At 45.7% G+C, this 27,762-nt stretch overlaps 1 protein-coding gene across 1 annotated transcript; it reads right to left on the bottom strand.

The window, feature by feature from the left end:
- Window positions 1-10,444: 10,444 nt before the first annotated feature.
- Window positions 10,445-11,968, bottom strand: LOC9271973 (beclin-1-like protein). Its single transcript, XM_015774422.3, has one exon. It carries the CDS (start codon window positions 11,951-11,953, stop codon window positions 10,505-10,507), a length of 1,449 nt encoding a protein of 482 aa, XP_015629908.3. The 5' UTR covers window positions 11,954-11,968; the 3' UTR covers window positions 10,445-10,504.
- Between the last annotated feature and the right edge of the window lie 15,794 nt (window positions 11,969-27,762).

Raw genomic sequence — 27,762 nt, 5'->3', positions numbered from 1 at the left:
TTTTTTTCAAAAAGGATTTAATTAAATCATTTTTCCTTTAGACCAAAAATCCAATAATCTTAGAAATTCAATATCTTCCCAACCGTAAATCCGTTTGACTCCGTTCAACTTCCAAAATTCCTCAAATCTCGAGATCTATCTAATGGCACGCTTAGAGGTCATTAATAGTGACGGTGCTTGGGGCTCCTCACCGGGAGACCGCGCAGGCCCCCCTTTGCCGGTTCGGCCGGGGGCGCTAAGTGAGGTTCTTCACCCTCGATCTGTGGAATATTCGCGAGAGAGCAAATGCACGAGACACGGGCGATGTAGACAGGTTCGGGCCGCTGAGAAGCGTAATACCCTACTCCTGTGTTCTGGTGGATCTGTGTGTGAAGGAGTTACAGAGAGCTGGAGAGCAAGAGAGTTCAGGCTCTAGAACCCCTCTTCCTCTTTCTCTCCTCTACGAGCTCAGGTATTCTCAGAGTCGTCCCTCCTATTCTTGTTCTGGATCTCCATCCCCCCTCTTCGGTGGGCAAGGTCCTCCTTTTATATCTCAAGGGGATACCACATGCACCACTTCTACCTACCCTTCTTTTGGGTGGGGACCCACCCTATCTTGACCAGAACTTGGCTCACGCCTTCGCTTGGAAGCTAAATCACAGCTTGTCCTTGAGTGAGGCCCAGCGCCGTCACTCGCCTGACACAGGGGATCACCCTGTCATTCCTTCATTAATGGGCGGAGATTTGCAATGGCCGCTGTCCGAATGACCCTCCGATGGGATGGGTCATACCTACCTCCACTTCGCCGGAAGCAGATGCAACGTGAGAGCACGGTTTGTCTGCCGATGACGTGACCGGCGTCAGACCAGTCACAGACCGGTCATTCTTGTCCACCACGTGTCAGTTTAGCATGCCGCACGTCTGTCCTTCTTCATACAATGACTTCCTTGCAATGGTTGCGATGAAGCCTGGAATGTATCTGGCCGGGACTGGCGTGCTAACTCCAGGAGTTAGCACGCCGGCTCCGGCTAGGGACGAGTGCCTGGAGGCTCTCATCATTCCGACGGGACGGGGCGAGGCGTGTGACAGGCCGCCTGCTGCCACCTAACCCGCGATCTGACCGGTCTGTGACCGGTCACATACTGCGACCGGTCACGGACCGGATAAGCGAGCGCGCTGCGCTGCATTAAATGCGGCATGGCGCGCTCGTCCAACCCGCAATAAATGCGGTTAGGTGAGCGCCGCTGTGCTCACCTAACCCACACACGTGGCGCCAACACCACAGGGGGTCGGGGCGCCCCAGACCTCGGGGCCGAAACGGGAGCGGCCCGACCCCTCGGGGAGACAGAGGGAGGGGTGGCCATGTCACCCTCGGGCCCGACCCCCCCCCCCCGAGGGGGTCAGGCCACGTGGGTGAGCGCGGCTGCCCAAGCCTCTAGTCACGATACTCCCGGTCCCATGTCACCGACAAATAGGGCTTTATTTTCGCCGTTTGTTGAGTTGTCCCGTTTCGCGTGTAGTTTCGGAGCCCGAAGACCCGCAGTGCGAGGATTTCGAGGATCAAGCTCCAAATCTCGAGCAAGGCAAGCCACCTTTGAACATCTTGAGCCTATATTTGAAATTTAATTATGCTGTTTGAAAAATATTATGCATTGATAGGATCGCACTTAATCTGTTTGTCCCGTCTGCAAGGCAGATTGGCGGACCTACCTAGCTTGTTGCATTTGATCCTTCCTCTGTTAATTGTCATACCATGTTCCCTTGTAACCACCCAGTTGCGCCTCGGAAATCGTGCACTCTGCACGAGTATCGACGGTCGCCTTCAAACTTAAAATCTGAAAAACATCTTGGGTAAAACTTGGGTTTTACAAAATACTTGGAAAACCCGACACCTAGGTCGTGGTTGCGAACTAAATAAATTTCCAAAACCGCGGACTGGGGAACGTACCGGGTGTACGGTTTCCCGATCTCGCACTTAAGGACCAATTCCTTGGAATTTCATCCAAACATAAGACAAGTACGACCACATGGGTGGAATGGGACACCCCTGGCTGAGTAACTAGCTTATCAGGGGAGCCTTGATGCCGGGAGACATGTGGATTCGCCGGGGTGGTGTCGGGGAGGACCCCTGGGCTTCCTGGCACAGTATGGTCTGGGACCTAACCTGTTGTTGGTCTGGGACCCCTCTCGTCGGCATATGGTAAACCTGTGACGGCTTTCGAAATGCCTTGTCATGAAAGCTTGGAGGTCTCCCGACGTGGCTGATTCCCACGGGCTGGGTGATCCGGGTTAGTAATGTCGTGTGGGTAAAGTGTACCCCCTCTGCAGAGGTTAACAAACTGTTCGAACAGCCGTGCCCACGGTCATGGGCGGATGTGAGGTGATTCCTAGCATAGTTTTGTTTGACTACTGCTTGTGAAATTGCTGTTGTGGAAAGGGGTTCGATGTTTGAAAAATCAGCAGCTGACGGGATCAGCTAGGCCCCGGTGGCCGTTTGAAAAGTTGTTGGCCCGGGTGGCCGTTTGAAAAGCTATTGGCCGGGTGCCAACCTTGATTCAATTCTAAAGGCTGATACATTGCACATACTCCGACCGGACGAGACGCACTGTCTCATCCGCGTCGTTTGAGAAGCACTCACTTAGTTGTTTTTAGAAAAGGGTTCAAACAAAATCAATTGCAAAAACAATAGCCTTTCCTTGAAGCCTGCATTAAACACTTATTTCCCATGGCTTGCTGAGTACTCCCGTACTCACCCTTGCTCTATATAAATAATCCCCTCCCAGTTGCTGAAGAAGATGAAGCGGATCCTGCTGATGAGGAGTTCTTCCAGGAGCAAGCCGGCTACGATGAGTTTTAGGGTTTCGGCCTAGTTCCCAAGTCGCGCCTGTGTTGTTTGGTCCAAGTCCTGGCTTCCGTTTCCCTTTTGTAATGCAGTTGTGAGCTCGGGATCTGTCCGCAGCCCAACATGACTGTACCTCTACTCTATAATAAAGAGACCTCTGTTGCTGTGATATTCTGTCTCCCTGTGATACCAGCACTGTTTCCTGGGACTGGTATCGAATAACAGGTTAATTTGGAGCGTCACGGGCTAGTTCCGGTCAGGACTAGTTCGGGGCGTGACATACATGTATATTTTTATGAAAATATTTTTCAAGATAAATATATTCATATAATTTTTACATTTTCAAACTTAACAACTTAAGAGTTATTCATGATTTATACTCCTAAGGTTTGACTTAAACATTGTCCTAAACGACTTCCTTTACGAGTATGAAGAGAGTACGTAGTAGGAATATGTAGCTAGGTAGGACGAATTTCTAGTGGAGTAGGAGTATCAACGTGAGGCAGCTGAAAAATCACCTGAGCTAATCTTGAAAATCCCTGACAAAGCCATCTAAATGGTTGATTTAGGAAAAACATACCTCCGGTCGCTCCTTGTTGGGTGGCGACGCAACCCTCTATGCCGTTGTCCCCCACTCTCGATCCCCTCCCCATCCCACCACCTACGACGATCCAACCCTATATTAACCTGCGTCTGGAGGGAAACATGGTGGTTGGACCTATTCCAGATCCAAAAGATTATCTGGATCTGACAGTGGCGACCCCCCCCCCCCGATGGTGGGTGTGGCGGCGGCGGCGATGCAGGTGTGAAGGTGGCAGCGATTCAAGTTTGGCGACAGAGGCGCAGGGGTTGGGAACATGGTGGCGAGAGGAGTGGCGTCGGAGTAGGGCAGTGCACTTACCAACAGGGTAAGTTGGGGGCGCATGGGTGGCCAATGGGGTGCCCACTTCACTGGCAGGTGACTGGGAGCTCGACGTTAGCATTGCTGTTAAGGTGGAGTTGGAGGGTGCCACTGACGCCGCTGCACGAGATGGAGTTGGAGTGGAAGAGTTGTCGCACAAGTTGTCATAGGGAGACCATCGGAGCTTCTGGAGTTGGTTCAAAGAGTGCCGAAGTAGGGTGGCTAGAAGCCACAGCCTGCAGGTACTTCTTGCCGCAATACCACTTGATGGATTGTCACCGAGGTCACTATGAGCATCGACGCTGGTGGTGGTTTGAAGGACGGTGAGCGGAACTCCGTTTGGTCGACTGGGCTCCTTCTCTCACCTTAGAGCTCCTTCCCTCTTAAGGTCATTCTACTTCTAGACTCCGATCGAGGAGCCCTATGGTAGGAGGAGAGGTGGTAGTTTGGTCATTTTGGTGTCTTCTTGTCAGAGGATGAGCGACCTTCGGCATCAACAACACTTTCTTGGAGAAAATCCGCGCATGGAGGTGGTGGTTATGGAATCGTATTGGTGAGCATTCGCATGGTGGGCAAAGGTCAGAGTTACTTGTCCATGTGGCAAGCCCGGTAACAATGATCCCCATCTATTTATGTTTGGTGTGGGCGAAGGAGTAGTGTTGTTGTTCGCCTCCGTGGTGCTGTGTAGTTTGTGTTGCGGCAGAGTCGAAACTGTTATGTCGTGTAGTGAGCTGGGTAACAATAACCCACAACACCTTCATCTTGTTATGGAGGTGATTGGCAATTTAGAGAGCCTAAGGCAAAATCCTTATTCAGTTTTTATCTATCTTTAGCGATGTCAATGTCAATGGACGCCTTTTTTCCCTTAGGGGCATTGTTGAAGCGGTCATCTCTTCTTGTAAGTAAATACCTAGTCCGGTGTGCTAAACTAGTTTTAGCAACATCCTAGATGTTGTTTCCTTGTTGGGGGCTTCTCTTCCTGCTCTTCAGTAGGGTTGTTTGTAGGTAGTTTGCGCTATGTTGTGTGCTAGTTGTTTTGTTGCTGCAAGCTTTTCTTTTTTTGGCTCATCGTGTGGGTTTTACCAGTTCTCCTTTAATTAATTGGTCGGTTGTGTGGTTTTTAGGCCCGATCTTCCTTATAAGCTAGGCCAGGCCAACTCTTCTTAATATATCTAGCAGAGATCCTGTCACCGGCTTTTTTTTTTAAAAAAAAGAACGAAATGGTTGATATTGATCTGCTTTCGCTAGCATGACAACCTCTACAAATTTAACATGGAATGTCTCTAGAAGACAAATATATAATGAAACATCTCGATTCCTCCCAATAAAAGCAAGATAATTTCTGTGTTTCAAACAAGCTGGGTCTTGCCAACTTTGCTCGACATTTGTGACTTTTCTGGTAACCTGTGTTCTGTTCATGTTGTTATACGACAAAAGTAACTTGCAACATGAAGTGAAACATGTGTAGCTAGAGCATTTCCTCTTTCTGTTTGAGTGTTGACACAATGACACCTGAGGTCGTGAGCACCTGACCCTGAGAACCCGTGCATTAGGAATGTTCATACAATCATCACAAATGATAAGTTTACCATCCTTAGGGTGTGTTCTCTGGTTCTGTTCCCATCCAGCACAGTGAGCACAGAAAACGGAACGATCTATTAGCGTGTGATTAATTAAGTATTAGCTATTTTTTTAAAAAAAGATTAATTTGATTTTTTTTAGCAACTTTCATATTGAAACTTTTTTCAAAACACACACCATTTAGTAGTTTGAAAAGTGTGCGCGCGGTAAACGAGAGAGATGGGTTGAGAAAAGGGGCCATCCGAACACATCCTTAGAAGATATCGTACTTTCTATTATAAAATTTGGTATATTTAAGTATTAGTTTTTTTAAGATAATTATTACACCAATTTAACAAAAACTCACACATGAATAAACAAAAGCACACACAAACTAATAAAAACTCCCACGGCATAACAAGATCATAAAAATTATTTAATTTTATTTGTGAATCTCCATCCAAAGTTATAGGTATTAATTATCTTAAGATACCATTTATTTTAGATAGATACCTCGAGATTTAAGAACGTAAAATTACTCCCATCACAAAACTTCAGAAGCTCCAAAGGGAACTCAAGTGGCAATTTTCGTTCCCTGACCATCATTAGGATTCCGCCATCATTACTCATGCATAATTCTCCCATGATCATACTTGGCTGATGAACCCGACAGATACTACCCTACACTTAGGCCAAAAGACTCCGGCTGTACGGAAATGGGCTAGTCATTTTAACCTATCCACAAACCGATTTCTTATAGCAGGGGCGCACACAGATTACAGTACACTACCACGGTGGTCTCGCAGTGTACCTTTTGTTCTCTTCCTGTCTTTCTCCATTTCGTATTTTTCTCAATGTTCTGACTGACACAAATGTCCGACACACCTCGTAGTGTAAGTACATCTTGCATTCTCCAACCGAAGCATTATTGGTACTCATACTGCAGGTTGATTTTGACGATACGATACTGAACAACAATGATAATGTAGCAGATCCTATACAGATCGGAGGACTTCACCCGACAGCAGCATATAGTATAATACTACCAACCGCGCCGTGTGCCTTTATCCATGCACGTTGGCCCGCGCGAGGCCTTATACGTTCGCAAAAACGTGTATCGATCGATCGATCGAGGGAGAAGCGTGCACTTCTGGACAATCTCAACTCCTTTGCGTTGCGAGCAGTTGCGATCACAGACGAGGCCAACACCCCCGCGGGAGAGCGAAGACAAAGGTCACGGCGCTCCCGCGGGGAAGCAAGGACAAGTGGATCGGCGCGACTCCTGCCGTCCTACGAGCGCGCGGTTGGACGATCCGCGCGGCGGCTCGTGTCGTCACTCGTCGCCTGCCTCGCCATGTGGCGGGCCACATGCACCGGGGAATTGGTATCATCCGCGGCCGCGCGGGGCCGGAGCGTAGCGAGCGCGAGAGGCTGCGCCTGCGCGCGTCAGGCCGGTGAGGTTCGTCAATGGGTCGGCCTCATGGGGTTGGGGTTTGGGAGCTGGCTAGCTGCATCGGCGGCGTAGCTGGAAGGAAAAGGAGATGGCAACAAACGGTGGTGGGACGTGACAAACCTGTGGATTCTTGGGGTGCTCCATGCTATGCATGCATGATAGTACTAGTACTACTCGAGATTATTTATGGGTGGGCTAGGCTGGGGCATGGATCGATCGGAGGGCATCGCAATCGCATGCGTGTATGATGCGCCGAGCTGGCATTCGTTAATCGTTCAGCTGTTCACGTTTTAGATGGTGATTAGTAATTGCCACTGGGCCATGTAGATGCAAGGAACAAGTCAGGAGCTTAGACTTTGGTCACAGGGGGTAGATTAGTCGAGGAGTTGAGTTGGGACTTGGGAGATACCGTTTGAAATTCCCTTTTTCCCACATAGGCACATTTCGTCAGGGCTGAAGCTAGAAAAGGCCACTCTACGACTCTCCGTGGATGCTTTCTGCGACTGGAAAATTTAGGGAGAGTAGCTACACAACATTTAACCGTTTCTTAACTCTTAAGTAGAAAAACTTTTAAATGGTGGCGGATCAGGCCTTTGCGCTTCCAAGACTCGAAGGAGGATGCTACAATTCTTCAATGGTGGCGGAGCCAAACGTGCAGTGCAGAGAAGCTCAATAAAAGAGACCTACATCCGCCTTCCTAACCACGATTTGAGAAATTTGGATGGAAAGAAACAATCGTATCTTCCGAAGCGTTGAGTCCACACCATCGGTGATTGCAAACAAGATTATGGATGAGATACAGCTATGGGGAATGGCAGGCGCCAAGGGTGTGCAGCATGTAATATCGCGAGAGTAGCTTTTTTTTTTTATTTCTCTGCATTGTAGGTGGGAAGTGCAATTCCAGCACTAAACTGCAACCCCCCATGTATAGTTCTTTCTTTCTCTCTATAATATAAAACCAGCTTTGCTGGGTTCTTTCAAAAAAGAAAAACTTTTAAATGTAATTATAGTATATTACCCCTCCATCCACAAGAATTTGGACATATTACTTTTATCACCAAGATCAAGAAAATTAACTCATCTAACATGTAATAAAGATTAAAAAGTGTATGCATGCATGCAACCAATGAGTATAAAGATGAATCCTTGGGTTTCGATTAAATATTTAATTTATCTCTTTATTTCAGTTTTAGATACATGAAAACTACAAATATAGAATAAATCTAACATTTGTGGAAGGATAGAGTACTTATACAGTTACAGTGTAACTTATAAATTTAACATTACACACAGTTCGATTGCCTCCCCTGCGACTTGCATTTTTCTGTACCCTTATGTGCCACACAAATATTTGAGGTGAACTGATTTTTTATTTTTTTACAAATTCAAATGTTTGGGGGGAAAGAAAAACTATCAAATGTTTTCTTAGCAATAGCTATAATTTTTTAACTAGGTTGGTAAATCATATGCTCACATGTTTTCTTATGTGACTATCTAATTAAAAACTATCGCACAGTCTTTTGGTGAAAAACTTTCAAATATAACCGCTCCTTCCGTCTCAAAATGTAATAACTTTTAGAGCATGGCACGTGTATTAAGGAATGGTAAGAGAGACTTATTTCACTTCTCGAGATAGGTGAGATAGGTGAGGTGTACGCCAGAAGTATAATAGAGCCAAGGGATAGGAGAGGGAGTAATATGGATACTTTTGTGGCAAAAATGACCTTTTACATGCCTTATATTGTTATATTTGATACAATATTTGATCCCTATAACTTGCTGCATTTGAGGGAAAAAAGAGTATAATATAGTTATTGCATTATAGCTATAGTTTAAGTACGTTTAGCAATTGCGTTTCATATAGGGCTTAATAGAGTCCTTTTTCTGGATTCGAACCAAAGGTACAGCCATAAACCAGCTCGAAAGATACTGGTGTATGGGAGCTATGCTGTAATGAACCGTACATTGGGTTGGGCCTCACCTACAGAGCCCAATAATTTCCTCACGTCGAGGTTTCCTCCTCCTATTCCACCACGGCGCCGCGACGCCCTCTGCGATCTAGGGCATCCTCGCCGGCCGTCGCAAGGCGCAAGCCATCGCTGATCCGCTCCTACCTGGATGGACAAACTCGAGGCGAACCTCGCCGATCTCAAATCTCACGGACGAAGAGAACGATCCCGCGGTCGGGAAGCTGCTGTCTCCCAGGCCTGTGAGCTCCAGAACAATGGAGGGCACGATTGCAGCCTGCACAGCGAGGCAACGTGTTGGTCACTTCGTCTTCAGAGGTTCGGCTCGGAGGGCGGCTGGAGCCACAGCCACGCCATGTCGCGGGGCCCGTGGACACGTTCGTACGCCACATGTACAGCGCCAGGCGCTGCCGCGCTGGTGCTCGTCCCGTTCGACGGCGTGGCGAAGGCTGTCGATCGGTCGGAGACGGTGTTCTGCAGGTGTGGGTCCGCGCCTACGGCATGCCGCTCGCGGCGATGACCCGCCCGGTGCCAGGGTGGACAGGTCTTTTGGGGGGGGGGGGGGGGGGTACCTCCGCGCGCGTCAGGGTGACCCGCGTGTTCTGGTGCATGCGACCTGCGCGGTAAGCGAGGATCCCCTGCTTCTGCTTCGCGCGTGGCAGGGTTGGCCGCTCGGCGGAAGAGTGTAAAAGACGACGAAGCGGACAAGGAGGCACTGCAGTACGGCGCGCGGGAAGGAGAAGCGCGCCGAGAAGGTGGCGTCGTCCCATGCAGTCATGCTGCTGTTCAGTTCGGAAACGGATGGGTTGGCTCGATCGGCGACGACAAGCCACCGCCGCCGCCTGGCCGGGATAATTGGCCGGTGTTGACGTTCGTGCCAGGCCACATGAGGTAATTAAGTCTTGCTAATACCCGTTAATGGAAGTAGTATAATACTATGATGAAAGCATAACACATGGGAGTAAACAAGCAGCACATCTATATAGCAATTTGACATGTTGGTCAGAGGTAAATTGATACTGTTTTCGACTAAACCATGATTTCAACTAAAAGAAGCCGGTGATGGTGGTGTTTGTACGTGGAGTCTTAAACCGGTCGTCAGCAAAAATATATCAATTATGATTTATGATAGGCTATCTATTTAAGTTGGTCGTCTACAATAATGAATCTTTGCAGACGACCGACCATCAGAACACATCCACAAGTATTTAAGTGGACCTTCACGGCTAAAATTACAGCTCACCTATATAGTGAAGTGAGCCTCACGGTCAAAAAAATGTTTCCAAAATGGAAGAACGGTAAGATTGCATATAGAAAATGAAAATTATAAACACATGTATATACAATTATATTACTTGTAGGATCGCATAAGATCAGGGGGTGAATGGTAGAATTAACCAAAAACCCAAAATAGAAACTTTTAGTGGAAATAAAAACTACCCTCAAACGGAGTAGATGATGAAGTCCTGTCGCCGCCGGTCGAACCGCCTTCCTGCCGTCGGTCAGACCACCAAAGCCTCGCCGGTTAGACCACCCGAACACCTACCGCCGCTATCCCACCGGTCAAACCGTGCGTAGACCTGCGGTTAGACCGTCTGGACCCATAAACACCGGTAGATGACAAACTTGAAGATGTAGATTGAAACTTTTTGATTTTATTGCATCAACTAGTGTTTACAAAGTGCACCAGCAACACTCCTCACCAAAATCTTGAGCTAAACTCGAAACCCTAAATTTCTCTTAGATGATTGCGCTGCACACAAAGATCCAGGGGGTGGTGCGAAACTCGTATTGCCGATAAATCAGTAGAGGACCCACTTCAAGTTGCACAACGTGTATTTTAGTGCTTTCGTCCAGTTCTCCACTTTATTAAAACTTAAGAAGATTGTGTGGCTCCCTACCTTGTCACCATCAATCTTGTATGGGAGCTTTAATGACTTCTCAGGTGGTACATTGTTCTCTTTATCCAAGCTAATAGCGAACTCAGCAAAATCTTGCAGGCAGGTCAGAAACCATGTCATGGCTTTGTCAAAACGTGTGCTCCAGAATAAATCCACGGGACCAAACCTGGTTAGCATGATATAAAGTTCATATGTATTTTTGTGGATATCTGTGACTCTTGCGTAGCTACCCATAGGATGAATCTTAATCCGGTACTCAAATTTTGGGGTGAAGTACTGAGCCATGGTATGCAAAAGAAGAGCAGCCTGACCCCAAGCAGCATTTATCTCATCCCATTCAACCTGTACATTAGGAAGGCGTCCGAGTCGGAAGTTGTTTATTGTTCCAATTACTCCATCATGTGAAATATAGAATGCATCATTGAGAACATTTCTTCGCTTCAGCAATTCCAGATGAACCTGTGAAACTTCTATTTTTGCCAAAATTGCTTCTCTTTCTTCCTGGTGAGATGTCAACTGAAACTGAAAGCTATTGAATTCATGCCAATACCTTTCTTCCAATTCTTCAAATTCTTTAGATTTTATTTCAAGATCCTTCATCTCAGAACTAATTTCTGAATATTGCTTTTCAGCTTCTTCAATAGCAGCGTTAAGCTTCTTTTCTTCTTCTTCAATCTTCAGTTTCTCCTCCTGAAAACCAGCATCGCTGAGGACATTGTAGGATTCCTGCTCCAAATGTTGAAGACAAACTTCATGAGCTTTAATGTCAGCATTAACATCTTCAATCTCCTTATCCATCTTATCAGAGAGCAACCTCATACAGCCCAGACACATTGGCTGCTCAACCTGAGTTTGTGACGTAGCAATCTCAAATGCCCGTTTTAATACAGTCACGTTAGAGTGAAAACTATTTCCTGTTAACAAACTGCTGGAATTGATACTTGGTGGTGGCAACTGCGCACCACCTCCTTCAGAAGTAGATGTCTTGTATATGGAAGCAGCAGCAGGTGGAAGCACTATATATGAACCCTCCATCGCTCTTGTTGGCTGGTTAGGTTCGATATGTGGGGCTGCTGCACTCGGTGGGCGTGGGGGAATTCCATGGCCATGAGATTTGTTTTGCTTGGATAGCACGACATAAGAATTATCCATCCTGCTAGCTCCCATAATACTTCCATGAACAGAGGATACATGCCCAGAGGTGGCCTGAGCCGGGAGCTTATCGGCGGCGAAGGAGTCCACGCCGACGACGACGAGCGCGCGGTGGCACTCCTGGCACTTGAACCGCGGTATCGACGGATCCACCCCACCAGCCCTGTTGCCGGCCGCGGCCGCGGCGGGGGGCTTCATGTCGCCGGAATCAATGACGCCGACGCGCTCGCCCACGCTGTGGTCTTCTCTCTCTACTTCTCGAGATTTCCTCCTCCCGGAAGCTCCAATTTCATGGCGGCCGCGGAGGTCGAATCGGAGGCGGAGGCGGTGAAACAAGGTCGGCACAGATTCGTCGTCGCAGGAGCAAACAGTCACTGACATGTGGAGCCCACCTACAACGGCCCGCCTCTCCCAGGCCGGGCTCACTTACATCTGGTAGCTTTCATAGATCATAGACTGCCCTCACAGACCAACACAAGTCTTTTCTGCGCACTTTGTTGATATGAGTATTCTATTAATCATATTAAGAAGCCCTGGACCGGGATGTGACATCCTCACCCCCTTAAGACACCGACGTCCTCGTCGGTCAACCCCAGGCCAGGAACGTCAGAAGTCTTTTCTGCACACTTTATTGATATGAGTATTCTATTAATCATATTAAGAAGCCATGGACCGGGATGTGACATCCTCACCCCCTTAAGACACCGACATCCTCGTCGGTAAACCCCAGGCCAGGAACGTCCCCTCTTGGACGTGGGACCGGGATGTGACATCCTCACCCCCTTAAGACACCGACGTCCTCGTCGGTCAACCCTAGGCCACGTGGGACCGGGATGTGACATCCTCACCCCCTTAAGACACCGACGTCCTCGTCGGTCAACCCCGGAACGTCCCCTCTTGGCCACGTCCGTGTGTCCAGTGCCAGAGCATGGCAGTCGGTCAACCCCAGACCAGGAACGTCCCCTCTTGGCCACGTCCGTGTGTCCAGTGCCAGCGCATGTGCCATGCTGTGTGACCACTCCGGGTCCACACCAGCCATGCGCACCATGCCTGCGCAACGCCTCTCCCAGGCCGGGCTCACTTACATCTGGTAGCTTTCGTAGGTCATAGACTGCCTTCACAGACCAACACAAGTCTTTTCTGATACCACTTTGTAACGACCTGATACCACTTTGTAACGGTCCGCCTCTCCCAGGCCGAGCTCACTTACATCTGGTAGCTTTCGTAGATCATAGACCAGACCAACACAAGTCTTTTCTGATACCACTTTGTAACGACCTGATACCACTTTGTAACGGCCCGCCTCTCCCAGGCCGGGCTCACTTACATCTGGTAGCTTTCGTAGGTCATAGACCTTTTCTGATACCACTTTGTAACGGCCCGCCTCTCCCAGGCCGGGCTCACTTACATCTGGTAGCTTTCGTAGGTCATACACTGTCCTCTCAGGCCGGGCTCACTTACATCTGGTAGCTTTCGTAGGTCATAGACGTGTGCACCCGGGACTTCCCGGTCGGTCACCCATCCCTAAATTGCTCCCTCGTACATCTGGTAGCTTTCGTAGGTCATAGACGTGTGCACCCGGGACTTCCCGGTCTGTCACCCATCCCTAAATTGCTCCCTCGTGTGCTTTCGTAGGTCATAGACATGGTAGCTTTCGTAGGTCATAGACGTGTGCACCCGGGACTTCCCGGTCGGCTCACTTACATCTGGTAGCTTTCGTAGGTCATAGACGTGTGCACCCAGGACTTCCCGGTCGGTCACCCATCCCTAAATTGCTCCCTCGTGTGCACCCGGGACTTCCCGGTGCCCTCACAGGCTTTCGTAGGTCATATACTGCCCTCTCAGGGGCCGGACTCACTTACATCTAGTAGCTTTCGTAGGTCATAGACGTGTGCACCCGGGACTTCTCGGTCGGTGCCCTCACAGTCCCTAAATTGCTCCCTCGTGTGCACCCAGTCCTGGTGCCCTCACAGACCAACACAAATCTTTTCTGCACACTTTGTCCTCACTCGTGTGCATGCACTTCCGGGTTGGTCACCCATCCCTAAATTGCTTCAGGCCAAGCACACTTAACCTCGGAGTTCTTTAGAGATTGGCTTCCGGAAAAGAAATTGCAACTTGTTGATACGAGTATTCTATTAATCATATTAAGCCCTGGACCGGGATGTTGGTTGTCTGTGGATTACTGTTTGATCAAAAGTTGTATGCATCTTTTCAAGTTTAGGACATATTTAAAAATACATTTCATGTAACATAACAGGTGTTTTTAAATCTGACTCAGCAACCCAAATATTCCAACTAATCACAAAGAGAGTGGAATTTTATTTTTTTACTAAAAAATGTCCGTACGTTGCAACGGGTAAATACTATTTTAATTTTATTGTTATTATACGGTTTAGCTAGAGTAAAATTCACTGTCGGAATAGACTTGGATTTTTTCTTAAGAAAATCATGAGTTGCAATTAGTAGTTTGTATTTCAATTCAAGTTAGCATGCGAATTTTTTTTCCAAAAGATTTCTTATACGAATCCTTTTATACTTCCAAAAGAAAATAAGCTTAAATTCCAACTCAAACACGGATCTGAATTTCTAAAAGCGAACGAACTTAAAAATCAACTCAAATACGGATAACGCATCAAAATCCCAAAATCTTGACAAAAACATTTTTAATTTTTATAATAAATAGCGATAGAGAAGAGATATAAACATAAGGATTTTATGACCGACGTTGAGTGTCATGTCTCCATTACTATTTGTCCGGCATGATGAAGAAAATTAACAATTAAACTCTTATATATATAAGGGTCCTTTTATGCATCATGTATATACTGGGACTTTTTAATAGAGATCAATATTCTCTTATTATTTTCAAATGAATCCTATTATTCTATTTTGCTATGTTACGTACGTTCGTACTGTGCTGCCAGTATATCTAAAATAACTTTTTGAAATTCTAAAACGACAGATGTGCAGGTTGATCGACCTCCAAACAATTACTAACATCCATAGTACTTCTGAGTAAGTGCGAACGATCACGCTTACCAACTTTTGCTCCGGGAACGTTCGAGAACGTGAGACGGTGGTGGTGGTCGGCGTAGACGTGTGGTGGCGCGGTGAAGCAGAGAGCCCACCGCCTAGGGGTGCTTAATCGACGATGGTCGCGTAGCCGTAGCTGCACCGGCCCCCGGGGTGGCGCGCGTGCGCTTCTTCTCGGCGGCTAGGGGCGGAGCTGTACTATCATCGGGGTCAGATGACCCGATGGCATTCGATGAATCAAGTGAATTGTTCAGTATTTTATAACTAATGACCCCAGCAGCAAAAGCTTAATTAATGACCCCGGCCAGCCGGCTAATTAAACTGCTGGAGCTCAGGAAAACTGAAACAATTGTACAGTTTCTTTCCTTGGAAGCACAATTTGTTAGCTGTGTTATGCTACTGTCAATCCGCTACTAATGCTGTAATTAGACATATTTGATCTACTAACCAACTATTTATTTTAGCTATGCGCTGTGTATATCAATGCATTAAGCCTGTAGTTTTGCTAATCAACTACTAGATGTTAGCTGTTTTTTTAAGCTACTCACTCCGTCTTCTCAAAATATGTTACTTCTAAGATTCAAATTTGCATTAAAATAAAACTATTTTCTATGAACCATCCCATCTCAACCAATCATAATATTTTCCGATTTATTTTTTTTCACCTACTTTTTTTTTCAACCAATCATAATTATTTCGCACCCTAACATTAATCTCTTAAAAGACATAGGTAGTTGTATTTTGAGACAGATGGAGTAATAAACAAGTTTTAGAACATATTTATATGTCTGAAAAAACACATGGTTGTTATGCCCGGTTATATATAGTCTTAACTTTTAAATTTTTGACCTTAAAACCTCATGAATTATTATAGAATAGAGTTTAAACATTTATTTTTAGCAAAATGAAACAATCCCAACTTACTCATACCTCTAGCTCCAAAAGAAATTTGAGCTAAAAATATCTAGCTTCGAGAATAATTAGAGTTTCAAATACGACATAAATACAAGTAAAAACCATGACCCCAGTGGTTCAAAATCCTAGCTCCGCCCCTGTCGGTGGCTTTGTGCTTTGGATTCTGCGAATATAGGGTCTGTTCAGATTGTAGCCAAAATAAACCTTATCAAGTTTTAGTAATAATATAATTTTGATAAGATGATAATATTGTCAAAATTTTAATAGGATTTCTTATGTATTGACTAAATTTGACAACAAAATAAACGTAGATATTTTTTAAGCAACTTTGCTAAAAAAATAGTATAGTTAAAAATTGCATCAAAGTGAATAAACCCATAGCCTCCAGGAATTAAAACAGAGCACACTGGCCAGGAACATCCTAAATAACGAAAAGGAAGCAGAGACCGTATCGCATACAAACACAAAGCGGAAGAAAAACGGAAGACTATCGTATCGCATGTAAACATGACATGTACGTGTATTTTATTCCCATGTAAACAATTCACCAAGAAAAGGGGCAATTGCAAATTTACCACTACTTTGAATCATTATTGCAAAACTGCCACTAGAAAATTGCAAAAATGCCACTAGAACTGTCATTCGAGTGGTATCCTTGCAATATTCAAAAAACCGGTGGCAAATTTGCAAATGCCCCATAAGAAAACGATTCGGGAACATATAGCCAGGCAAACAACATCGAGTAAGGGTGTGTTTAATTCACACTAAAATTAGAAGTTTAGTTAAAATTAAAACGATGTGATAGAAAAGTTAGAAGTTTGTGTATGTAGGAAAGTTTTAATGTGATAGAAAAGTTAAAAGTTTGAAGAAAAACTTTGGATCTAAACTCGGCCTAAAGCATATGACGGGCTCGTAAGGATGATGGACTGCAGAGGATCACATGGAAGCGGACAAACCGCAAAAAGCGTATTGCAAATGGACTCGGATTGTGTACCAAAATCTTAGCAAAAATATTTTCAATTTTTATAATAGTAGAGATAGAGAAAAAAACCTGCCTCAAGCGAAAGGGCATGTAGCCTAGTGGTTACAAGATCCTCAGTAGCACCTTAGGTCCTAGGTTCAACTCTCCATGGGAGCGAATTTTCCAGTATTTAACGGCTTTGTGCTTTCGGTGGTAGGCGACATACCCCTCGACAGCGAGGCGGCCCAGTCTTCGAAGATGCTCAAAGGGGTAGGGCTTGTGTGCGTTCATAGGGGTGAGTGTGCGTGCGAAATAAAGCAGTGTCTGTGGTGACTTCATCAATCTCTAGGATGAATTGGCTGGCTCAGTCTTCAAATATGCTTATAAGGGTAAGGTTTGCGTGTGTGCGTTTATAGGGGTGAGTGTGAAGATGCTCATAGAGGTAGGGTTTGCGTGTGTTCATAGGAGTGAGTGTGCGTGTGTTGTACTTAGGGCTTGTCTGCATTCATCGGGGTGAGTGTGCGTGCGTTGTACTATGTAATTCTAAAAATAAAGCAGTGTCTGTGGTAACTTCATCAATCTCCAGAATGAATTGGCTGGCCTAGTCTTCAAAGATGCTTATAAGGGTAAGGTTTGCGTGTGTGCGTTTATAGGGGTGAGTGTGAAGATGCTCATAGAGGTAGGATTTGCGTGTGTTTATAGGAGTGAGTGTGCGTGTGTTGTACTGTGTAATTCTTAAAAAAAATAGAGGTAGGGTTTGCGTGTGTTCATAGGAGTGAGTGTGCGTGTGTTGTACTGTGTAATTCTTAAAAAAAAAAAAGACATGCCTTTAAGAGAAAAGCAGAATGCTTCTAGGTAAAAAAAAGAGAGAGAGAAAAAGAGAGAGAGAGAAAAGCAGAATGCTACTGAACACTAATGCTTACTAGAATTTTCACAAAGCTACAATTGCTTGATCCTTTTTATGAGGCTATACTATAATTTTTCTGGACATATTGTGGACACAGAAACAGGCTTCGAGCCATACCTATCCATTTTCTCGGCATAACCATATATAGCCAAAAAAAAGTATTCAGTAAATTCTCTTGTTGTCCTAAAATGTACATATCTATCTATAGTGTTTAAATTCGTCCTAAAATATAGCTATTTTTCTTTACCTAACTTTTTATCTCAACCAATCACAATCATATTATATTTAATTTATCTGCCTCTCTTCTTAACTAATCACAACTTTAAGTCATCTAATTTCACTTAATTTCTTAATTCGCACAAAATCATCTCGGAATACTTATATTTTAGGATAAACTAGCTAGGTGGCCCGCGCAATTGCGCGGCTAGCACCCAAACAAAATCATATACTTTTTAGTATGATTTTACTTAAAATTTATTAAATAGCTATCTAGCTATCTCATTGTCTTAAGACTTTGAAAGACCAAACCTTATCATCCTCGTGTTTCTAATTATATAGTTTTTAAAAGTCACACTAGTTGCTACCATTTATATCATCTCATTTTTTATTTGCTTGCTCGATCTATCACTATTTCCATTCATTCTTCTTAGAACCTTTAAAAATTGTATTTTATAGTTTTTAGAGTTTATTGTCACGTTGGGTTTCATTTTTATAATTTCTAGATGTCCTATCAAACGTTGCCATTATACTCCTCTACCATCCACTGTCTCTTCTCTTTGTTATCATTGAGATTTTAAAAATTGAACATAATTATTGTTTGGGTTCATTTTTTTCTTTCTAGAAGTCCCGTCAAACTGTCAGCGGCTTTGCCATTGTACTCCTCTACGCCTCGCCCGCTGCCTCCCTTTTTTATTGTCATTGAGATTTTAAAATCGAACATGACTATCATTGGTTTTTTTTTACTTTTTAGAAGTTCCAAACCTTTAAAAATTGGACTTGTAGTTTCATTTTTTATAATTTTTAGTAGTCCCATCAAACGATGCCACTATGCCCCTCTACAGCCCGTTCGCCGCCAACTCTTTATTGTCATTGTGATTCTAAAAATCGAATATAACTATCGTTAGAATTAATTTTTTTATTTTCTAGAAGTCCTGTCAACCGTTGGCGGCTCTGCAACTATACTCTTATACACCCCGCCCGTTGCTTCTCCTTTTTATTGTCATTGAGATTTTAAAAATTGAATATGATTATCAATGGGGTTTATTTATTTTTAACTTTCTAGAAGTCCCGGCAACCGCCTTACTCGTTTGCTTCACGGCCTGCCTGACGTCCCTCCTTTTAATCGTCATTAGGATTCTATTTGGGGTTTTATTAACAAATTTTATATCTCGTATCAACCGCCACCACTCTACTCCTTTATTGGCATATTACTTAATTTATCTCGTCATGTGTTTTAGATGGTCTTTTCTTTCAATAATCATTATTTTTTATCACAAATTTTAGTTATTTATAAATTATATTCCTAATTGAAATCTTATTTTTCTTTTTCTAATTTCAGAATTTTTTTAAAAAAAATTAGTTAATATCGTATTGTGTTATTTTAATGTTTTTATTTTTTATTTTCAATTTCAATTGTTTCAAAATTATATTTCTACTTGAACTCTCTTTTACTTTTCCTAATTTTAGATATTATCCTATTTTTATTCTAAATTTTAATTAATCTCGTATTGGATTTTTATATGGATTGTTGTAGCGCCCGTTCCGTCGTGGCGCCTAGCGGGAAAATTTAATTCTTAAAAACCCTAATTGCGAAATCAGTTCCTTTGCTTGTTGTCAGTCTCCGTGCCAATCTCTGATCTCGAATCCCTGATCCGTCGTCGAATTCAAATCCCAAATCCAAATCTCTCCCAAATTCCATCCCCTCTGAAAAAGTCTAGTTTCCCTCCCTCAGGTTCGGTGGGCCGATTTCCCTCTCGGCCTATCTCTCTCTCTCTCTCAGCTTTCCTCTCGCTCTGCATGTGCACCGCACGCGCATGCGCGTGCCGACGCCGAGCCGAGCTGAGCGCCATCTCCTCTCTCTCGTTCTCTCGCTCTCCCTCTCCCCGTCTCTCTCCCCGGCGACCCACCCCCCCCCCCCCCCGCCCGCGAATTTCGAACCCGCGCGCCGTTGCTTCGCGCACGCGCGCTCGCGCGCTCGCCGCCGTCGCCTGCTGCGCTGCGCCACCTGCGCCGCGCCCTGCCCCGCGAGCCAGCGCGCGTGCCCGAGCCGCGCCGCTCGCATCCGTCCAAAACCCGGAGGCAGCGCCTCCCGCTCCCATCTCTCTCCCTCCCCAAATCGGCATAGCGCGAGCTCCCTTTCTCCCCTCCCGTTTCCCGCCTTCCTCTCTCGAACCGACGCCTCGCCCTCCCTCCGTTCCCTCGCTCGATTCCAGCGCCTGGACGCAGAGGAGCAGCCGCGCCGTGCCAGCCGTTGCCCATGCCGTTTGACCCCGCGCCCGTGAGCCCATTCCTTCTCCTCGAAGCTCCCTTGCCCCAGCACTGCTTCGAGGTCGGTTCCCGAACCTACATAGCCACCCCTTAAAAGCCGCCCCTCCCCCTCTCGCTCGATCCCCCTGTTTCTCTCCAAGCCGCCGCGCCGTTGCCGCCCTGCCCTGTTCGCTGTCGCCGTTCGTTGTCGCGCGTGTCGGAGGAGCCGGCACGAGCGAGGACGCGTGACGTGGACTCCGGGCGCACCCTCTCCTTCCTCTTCCCCGGCCCGAGGCCGGAGCGATCACGCCCCGTGCCGTCGGCCATCGTCACTGCGCCCCTTCACCCCGTCACGGTAGTGCCTTCCTCTGTTCTTCCTCCTCGCTCCATCTCCTCCTCTTAGACTCGGGTAGTAGCACGAGTAGACCCCCCGTAGTCAGCTGGCGCCGCCCCAAGCCTTGCCGCCGCCCGCTGTGTGCTCGCCGACGTCGCCGCCCGAGCTCGGTAGTGTCTCTCGTCGCCGGCGTCCCTCGGTGCGTTTCCTCCTAATCCGGCGCAAGGAATGGATTCCCGGAGTCGCGTAGATGCTCTAGTGTGAAGGAATCGAACTCCCGTCGCGCCGTCGCCATTTCCTCCTTCTCTCGCCGCCGGTTGCCGCCGCCGCAATCCACCGCCGTCGCACTCTCTCCGGCGAATCCGAGCCGTTAGCTCGTCTCCTCTAGTCCCGCGCTACCTCCCGGTGTGCTCGCTTTCACCTGTATCACCGTGGTTCGCCCCGCCGTTCGCAGCCGCCATCCGCCGTCCGTTCCGGTCGACGCCTTCTTCAACCTCCCGCCGGCCCGCATGGCAGCCACATAGGCGCCACGTCGGCGCTATCTCGGCCAGGACCGGGTCAAGCTGACCCCGGTCCGCCGCTCCCCTCCGCCCCGCACGCGCGCGCGGTCCACCGCGAGCCGTGAGGCTGCGCGTGGGCCCGCCGCATCCGCACCCACCGCGGGCCGCGCGCGTGCACCGCGTCCCTCCCCTAAACCCTAGCGCGCCGCCGCGTGCTCCCTCCGCACGGTGAACCGTGTCACCGACAAGCGGGTCCCACTCGGGGCCACGCAAGGTGGACCCGGCCCACCGGTTCCCCCTCCCTCTCTCCCCGCGCGTGCCCTTGGGCCGCCTTCTCGGGCCGGCCGTCCCATTTAGCTCGCCCGAGCCGCCTTCTTCTCTCGGGCCACGCCCTAGCCGCTCGAGGGAAGTCTAGTCTCCCTCCCTCCTTCTTTTCTTTTTCAAAAGGGTTTAATTAAATCCTTTTTCCTTTAGACCAAAAATCCAATAATCTTAGAAATTCAATATCTTTTCAACCGTACATCCGTTTGACTCTGTTCAACTTCCAAAATTCCTCAAATCTCGAGATCTATCTAATGGCATGCTTAGAGGTCAATAATAGGAATTTGTCTTCGCCGTTTGTTGAGTTGTCCCGTTTCGCGTGTAGTTTCGGAGCCCAAAGACCCGCAGTGCGAGGATTTCGAGGATCAAGCTCAAGATCTCGAGCAAGGCAAGTCACCTTTGAACATCTCGCACCTATAATTTAAACCTAAGTATTTCTTTTCCGCAAATATTGCATGAATAGGTTTAACACACGTAATTCGGCCGCGGCTTGCGAGATAGCCTGCCGGCCCCAAACCCTAAATTGTTGCAATTACCCTCCGTGAATTATTGAATACCTAAAACTCCTTTGTCGACTGTTGTGTTTCGATGCATGGGCCTTCGGGCACGGGCATCGGAACACCTCCCCTCAAATTTAAAACATCCAACGATGGGTAAAACTTGAGGTTTTACAAAAGACTTGGAAAAACCCGACACCTGGATCGGTGCTTGCGAACTAAATGAATTTCCAAAATCGCAGACCGAGGGACGTACCGGGAGTACGGTTTCCCGCTCTTGCACTAAGGACCGTTTCCTTGGAATTTCATCCGAACATAAGACAAGTGCGACCACATGGGTGTAATGGGATGCCCCTGGCTGAGTAATTAGCTAATCGGGGGAGCCATGATGCTAAGAGACATGTGAATTCAACGGGGTGGTGCCGGGGAGAACCCCCGGGTTTCCTGACACAGTATGGTCTGGGACCTATCCTGGTGTTGGTCTGGGACCCCTCTCGTTGGCATATGGTGAACCTGTGTCGGCTTTCGAAATGCCTTGTCATGAAAGCCTCAAGGTCTCCAGACGTGGCCGTTCTGCACAGGCTGGGTGATCCGGGTTAGTAATGTCGTGTGGGTAAAGTGTACCCCCTCTGCAGAGGTTATTAAACTGTTCGAACAGCCGTGCCCACGGTCATGGGCAGATGTGAGGTGATTCCTAGCGTAGTTTTGTTTGACTACTACTTTGTGAAATTGCTGTTGTGGAATGGGATCGATGTTTGGAAAATGTGGCTGATGGGATCAGCTAGGCCCGGGTGGCCATTTGAAAGCTGTTGGCCGGGTGCCAACCTTGATCAATTCAAAGACTGATACATTACACATACTCCGACCGGACGAGACGCACTGTCTTATCCGTGTCGTTTGAGAAGCACTCACTTAGATGTTCCAAAAAGAAGTTTAAATAAAATCAATTGAAAAAACAACAGCCTTTCCTTTGAAACCTACATTAAACACTTAATTCCCATGGCTTGCTGAGTACTCCTGTACTCACCCTTGCTCTATATAAATAATACTCCCCCCCAGTTGCTGAAGAAGATGAAGTGGATGCCGCTGATGAGGAGTTCTTCCAGGAGCAAGTCGGCTATGATGAGTTTTAGGGTTTCGGTCTAGTTCCCAAGTCGTGCCTGTGATGATTGGTCCAAGTCTTGGCTTCCGTTGTTCCCTTTTGTAATGCAGTTGTGAGCTCGAGATCTGTCCGCAGCTCAACATGACTGTACTCCTACTCTGTAATAAAGAGACCTATGTTGCTGTGATAATCTGTCTTCCTGTGATACCAGCACTGTTTCCTGGGACTGGTATCGGTTAACAGGTTAATTTGGAGCGTCACGGGCTAGTTCTGTTCGGGGCTAGTTCGGGGCGTGACAATTGTTCTTTCAATATTGCTTATTTTTAATTCCGAATTTTTGCTAATTTTAAATTGTATTCTTTCTTGAACTCTTCTTTTATTTTCTTTTGCTAATTTCAGATTTATTTATTTTTATTCCGAATTTTAATTAATCTCGTATTGGGTTCTGATATGGATTATTCTTTTAATATTTCTTATTTTTAATTCCGAATTTCAGATATTTTTAAATTGTATTCCTACTTGGACTCTCATTTCCTTTTCTAATTTTGGATTTTATTTTATTTTTATTTCGATTTTTTATTAATCTCGTATTGGGTTCTTATATTGAAACTTATTTTAATATTCCTTATTTTTAATTCCGAATTTCAGCTATTTTTAAATTGTATTTCTACTTGGACTCTCCTTTCCTTTTCTAATTTTGGATTTTATTTTATTTTTATTTCGAATTTTGATTAATCTCGTATTGGGTTCTTATATGGAAACTTCTTTTAATATTGTTTATTTTTAATTCCGAATTTCAACTATTTTTAAATTGTACTTCTACTTGGACTCTCATTTTTCTTTCCTTTTTCTTTTTCTTTTTCTCCGATTAATGTGGGAATTTCTAGCTCCCACAACGAATGTGGTGCCTCTTTTCAAGGCTGTGTTAATAATATAATAGATGACTTTAGTTCCCCTTAGTAATTAAGCGTACAATACAGTATGGTTTAACCAAATCGCATTACCTTGCCTAAATGCTGACCACACAAATGACATCATACTAGTCATTTACTTCATCCCAGACCTCGAGAATTCACCATCAAGTCACACTGAGGCACTGAATAGAGTGAAGATGAACTGTTAAATTTGTCATTCTCAGTTGTTACTTCAACCCATCTTTTTAGTGCAAAGTCGCTTTTATTTTTTTCCATTCTGACCATGAGAAAGCACCTTTCACTACTTGGACGGTTCCCCAGCACTCCAGTTGAAACAGACATTTTCTTTTTGCAGATTCCATGTACCGATATTCAAGTTTGTTTATCTACATGAACAGTACATTTTATTCGTTGGAGGAGCAAAGGATCAGAATTATTATCAACTGTCAAGGAGAACAGACAAAACTGCAAGTTCAGCCGTCAGACTGGCGACTGCAGCAGAGGATGAGGTGCTTTGTTGGCAAGTGATCGATTTAATCATAGCACAAAGTCCCAATCTGAACATTACCAGTAACGTTTCTTTGACATTAAGCATAAAACGCCCAAATTGCACGATGTTACTTTTATGTGTTCCGATTAGTATCTGTTCACACTGTGTGGGGACTCAGCCATTCCCAAATGTTTTTGTACTCTTAGAAATGCTGCATTATCACTACGAACTAGTGCTGTACCATTTCAGAAACCAGTTTCCTTGCTCAAGTTGGACATTGCAGCATAGCACTGGGAAAATGGGACCTTAAAAGTCGTCTAGTGCTTCGTAAGTGTGATCATCGTGTCCACATATTCCCCACCTGAAAGTGTTTGTTTCCTTACATTCATAGCTTACTAGAATTTTCACACAACCTCCACAAAAACCAGAGGAGTCTCTATGACCTCCCACTCAGGATAGCTTCCTTTCTTGGCAGGATATGACTGAGATATAGTGAAAACTGCAGTCAAATGCCACTTGCAGTGCATGAAAAGCTCTTGATATTTCAGACTTTTCACCGCACAAACTACACTACAGTACGTCCCTGAAGGTCTGAAGAAGATATATATGCACACCAGAACAGTAAGAAAAAGAACCCTGGAATATCCAATGCAATGCAAGCAAGCTAGTTCTTTGGAATAAGGATTGTTCCTCTCAATCAGTGACCTCCAAAAAGCGAAGCTCCTACTTGTGTGCCATAATGCAATTGCAATCTATCCATCCATCCGTCCGTAGCAGAGGACATGGACATTGTCATTCCAGCCATAGTCAAAGGAGGCATCTATCTGGTTTAGTCAGCCACTCGCTCGGGCGCCTCCAAGCTAAAAGGAGAGCGCCTGATGCTTCCCTGTCAAGTTAGCATCCGGCAAATGCGAGATTCCTCTCGAGTTGCATCTCCAGCCGCTTTTGCCCGTGCCTCGCTTTGCAGCTTCATCATGATGCATCTTATACCATTTGGAACGAATTCTGGACGATGCACCGACTTTTCGTTGTCTTCCATCTTTCTAGCGGCACTGTCTCTCTAGCTTACCAACACGTTGTTCTTGGCTATCCAGTATATCTTCCTGTGGTTTTTGACCATGTAAGTCTCATGTGCTCTAGAGTCTAGATCAGTCGTTTTCTTATGAATGATTCCATACTGCTATTGCACGGCGTGCTTGATTGTTTCTACCACTTTTAAGTGTGCATATCTCCATAGATAGATATCCATGATCATTCCTATTACCAGATTCTCACCAGTGTAGCATTGTTATGTTAGTGTTAAGACCATTGTTATGTCAGTGTTAATGCGCTGTTAGCTAAAATTAACAGATAATGACAGCCATATGTTATTTTCTTTATAAGGAAGATGATTACATCCCCGACCTCTACAAGCTTTACGTCCTTGTGTTATATAAATGAGTTACATATGTTTCAATGCTGCTCTTTTCCAAAAAAAAAAATGTTTCAATGCTACACACATTTCACAACTCAGAATCAGCTGCTTATTTGACATCTTCCATGCTCTTGCTCTTTAGCTATTCGGATTCTTCCAGAACAGGCTGCACTGATCGGTGCATGCATCTTCAAACACATGTGCAGTACGAAGTACCAAAGCAAAATCTTTATATTCGTTCAGCGCAACTCATGCATGAATCAGGAGCGCAAAGATCAGATTGGCAATTTATCGAATACCACGGCTGCCTTTTTACAAAAGAAACAACGGATAAATTGCACCGCGGCATCTCAGTTTGACATCGCTTGCAGGTCGGTTTGACATATTGGGGCAAACATCTCCCTCACGCACGCGCGGGCAAGCATGAGGTCAATGCATCATGCAGACTTGCAAGGCCCGTGTGGTTACATCAGCTAAAGATTTTGAGAATATCGTTATTCAGGAATAAAGTTTTAATTTTTTTCGCGGTGGTTTGATCGTGATATCTTGTGAGAGAAACAAGTGGGAGACGAAACGGCCGGCGGTGCTCTGAATGTGCTGAGAAGCTTGGCAAAAGAGAGGATGAAGTCAGGGATTCTCAAGAGATCTACGGGGATAGATTGAGATTCTCGGGTAGGGTACATGTCGATCTCTAATATCCGCCATATCGGATCATGATCACATCGGTGCCATGCTGATTTTGATCTGCCGAAAACCGCAATGCCGCGGCTACTGTTGTAAAGGCGTTCCGCGGCAGATTCTGAAGGAAATGCCGCGAGCTTTTAGTGCCACTTCGGAAGAAAGTTTGATAGAGAGGCGCTCTAAGCTACTTGTCGATTCATTTTTCTTGTCAAACATGAGAAGAAAATTCTGCATTTTGTTGGTTAGAGAACAGTCTACCATGAGCAATGGCATTTGTCGGTTAGAGGACAGTCTCTGAAGTTTCTACCAAATCCACTTTCAGACTAATAGTTGGTTACCCTTCACATCTTACAGTTTCATACTTGCTTTTTGAAACAACTTAGGAGTACGCATTTTCAGGTCCCTAGTTACGTACTAATCCTGAATGCATTTGACGTTTTTCATTCTGACTAAATCAAACAAGAGTCTGATCGAAGTCCTAAAATATAAGAAAAAATAAGATAGTTCTCTTAATAAATCTCGGCTGGCTCTTCACGCCACCCCGGCGAAGGAAAAGAAAAAATAAGATAGTATTACTTCTGCAACCAACCATGGTCTCATTGGTGTGTCAGTAGAAGCAACTAACTAATCCTAGCCATTTACTACTACCGTGGTTATCAGAAACCGGCATGATCACACATGATGTTGGCCTGCTTGCACGCATTCAGCTGCAGCTATGATGGGGTTGGTGAGCTAATGATAAGAATGCGGAATTCTGCGTGCGATCCAATCTTACAAGCCGCAGAGAATGTTGTACTGGAGGTAAAACCTTGAGCACGAGCGCAGCGAGCTGTATATTCGACACAAACTCTAACAGCAGGAACGAGCTGATGATGCATCCAACGATCGAACAGTTTGTCTGATGCACTTGTAGCAGCAGCACTAGAGCTTTTTGCGACTTTGCTGCAGCATTGAGCGAATCATGTGGTGGCTTCAGTGCACAAGGCATCTCTCAATCATGGCCATGGGAGCTAGCAGCAGCATTGCATTGGGAAGAGACCAAAGATTCCATTCTGCCGGTCTGCCCTAATGACCTGACGCTAATCGTAGCCGATGGACGATGATGGCGATGATGATTCGTGCTTGTTAGAGAAGGAATTGCCGGGCCAAATTCGCTGGGCTCCATCTAGCCTGAACCTTCCCAAAGCGGGGAAAAGAGAGGAAAAAATATTATTACCTCCGTTCCAGATTATAGAAATTTAGAATCGGACAAAACGAGATTTATAGTATTAGAATACGTTCCATCTGATTTTAGGTTGCTATATTCTGAGATAGAGGATACTACTACGACTATCAGTTCTTCTATTCACTTGATGATGCCTGATGCAAAGCCCAGAAAGCAGCAGACAATCAGACAATTATTTGCTCTTGGAAACTTTTCCGGTTTCCTTGATGCAACACCATCAGTGTCGTCGAGGACGGCAACCCGA

This window comes from Oryza sativa, chromosome 3, assembly GCF_034140825.1.
Source record: "Oryza sativa Japonica Group chromosome 3, ASM3414082v1".
Taxonomy (NCBI): domain Eukaryota; kingdom Viridiplantae; phylum Streptophyta; class Magnoliopsida; order Poales; family Poaceae; genus Oryza; species Oryza sativa.
Note: the sequence above shows the minus strand (reverse complement) of the source record. Positions and strands in the feature narration are given on the sequence as shown.

Bases quoted from the DNA above. Each gene is read 5' to 3' on its own strand.
- LOC9271973 (XM_015774422.3), bottom strand. From the start codon at position 11,953: ATGAAGCCCCCCGCCGCGGCCGCGGCCGGCAACAGGGCTGGTGGGGTG.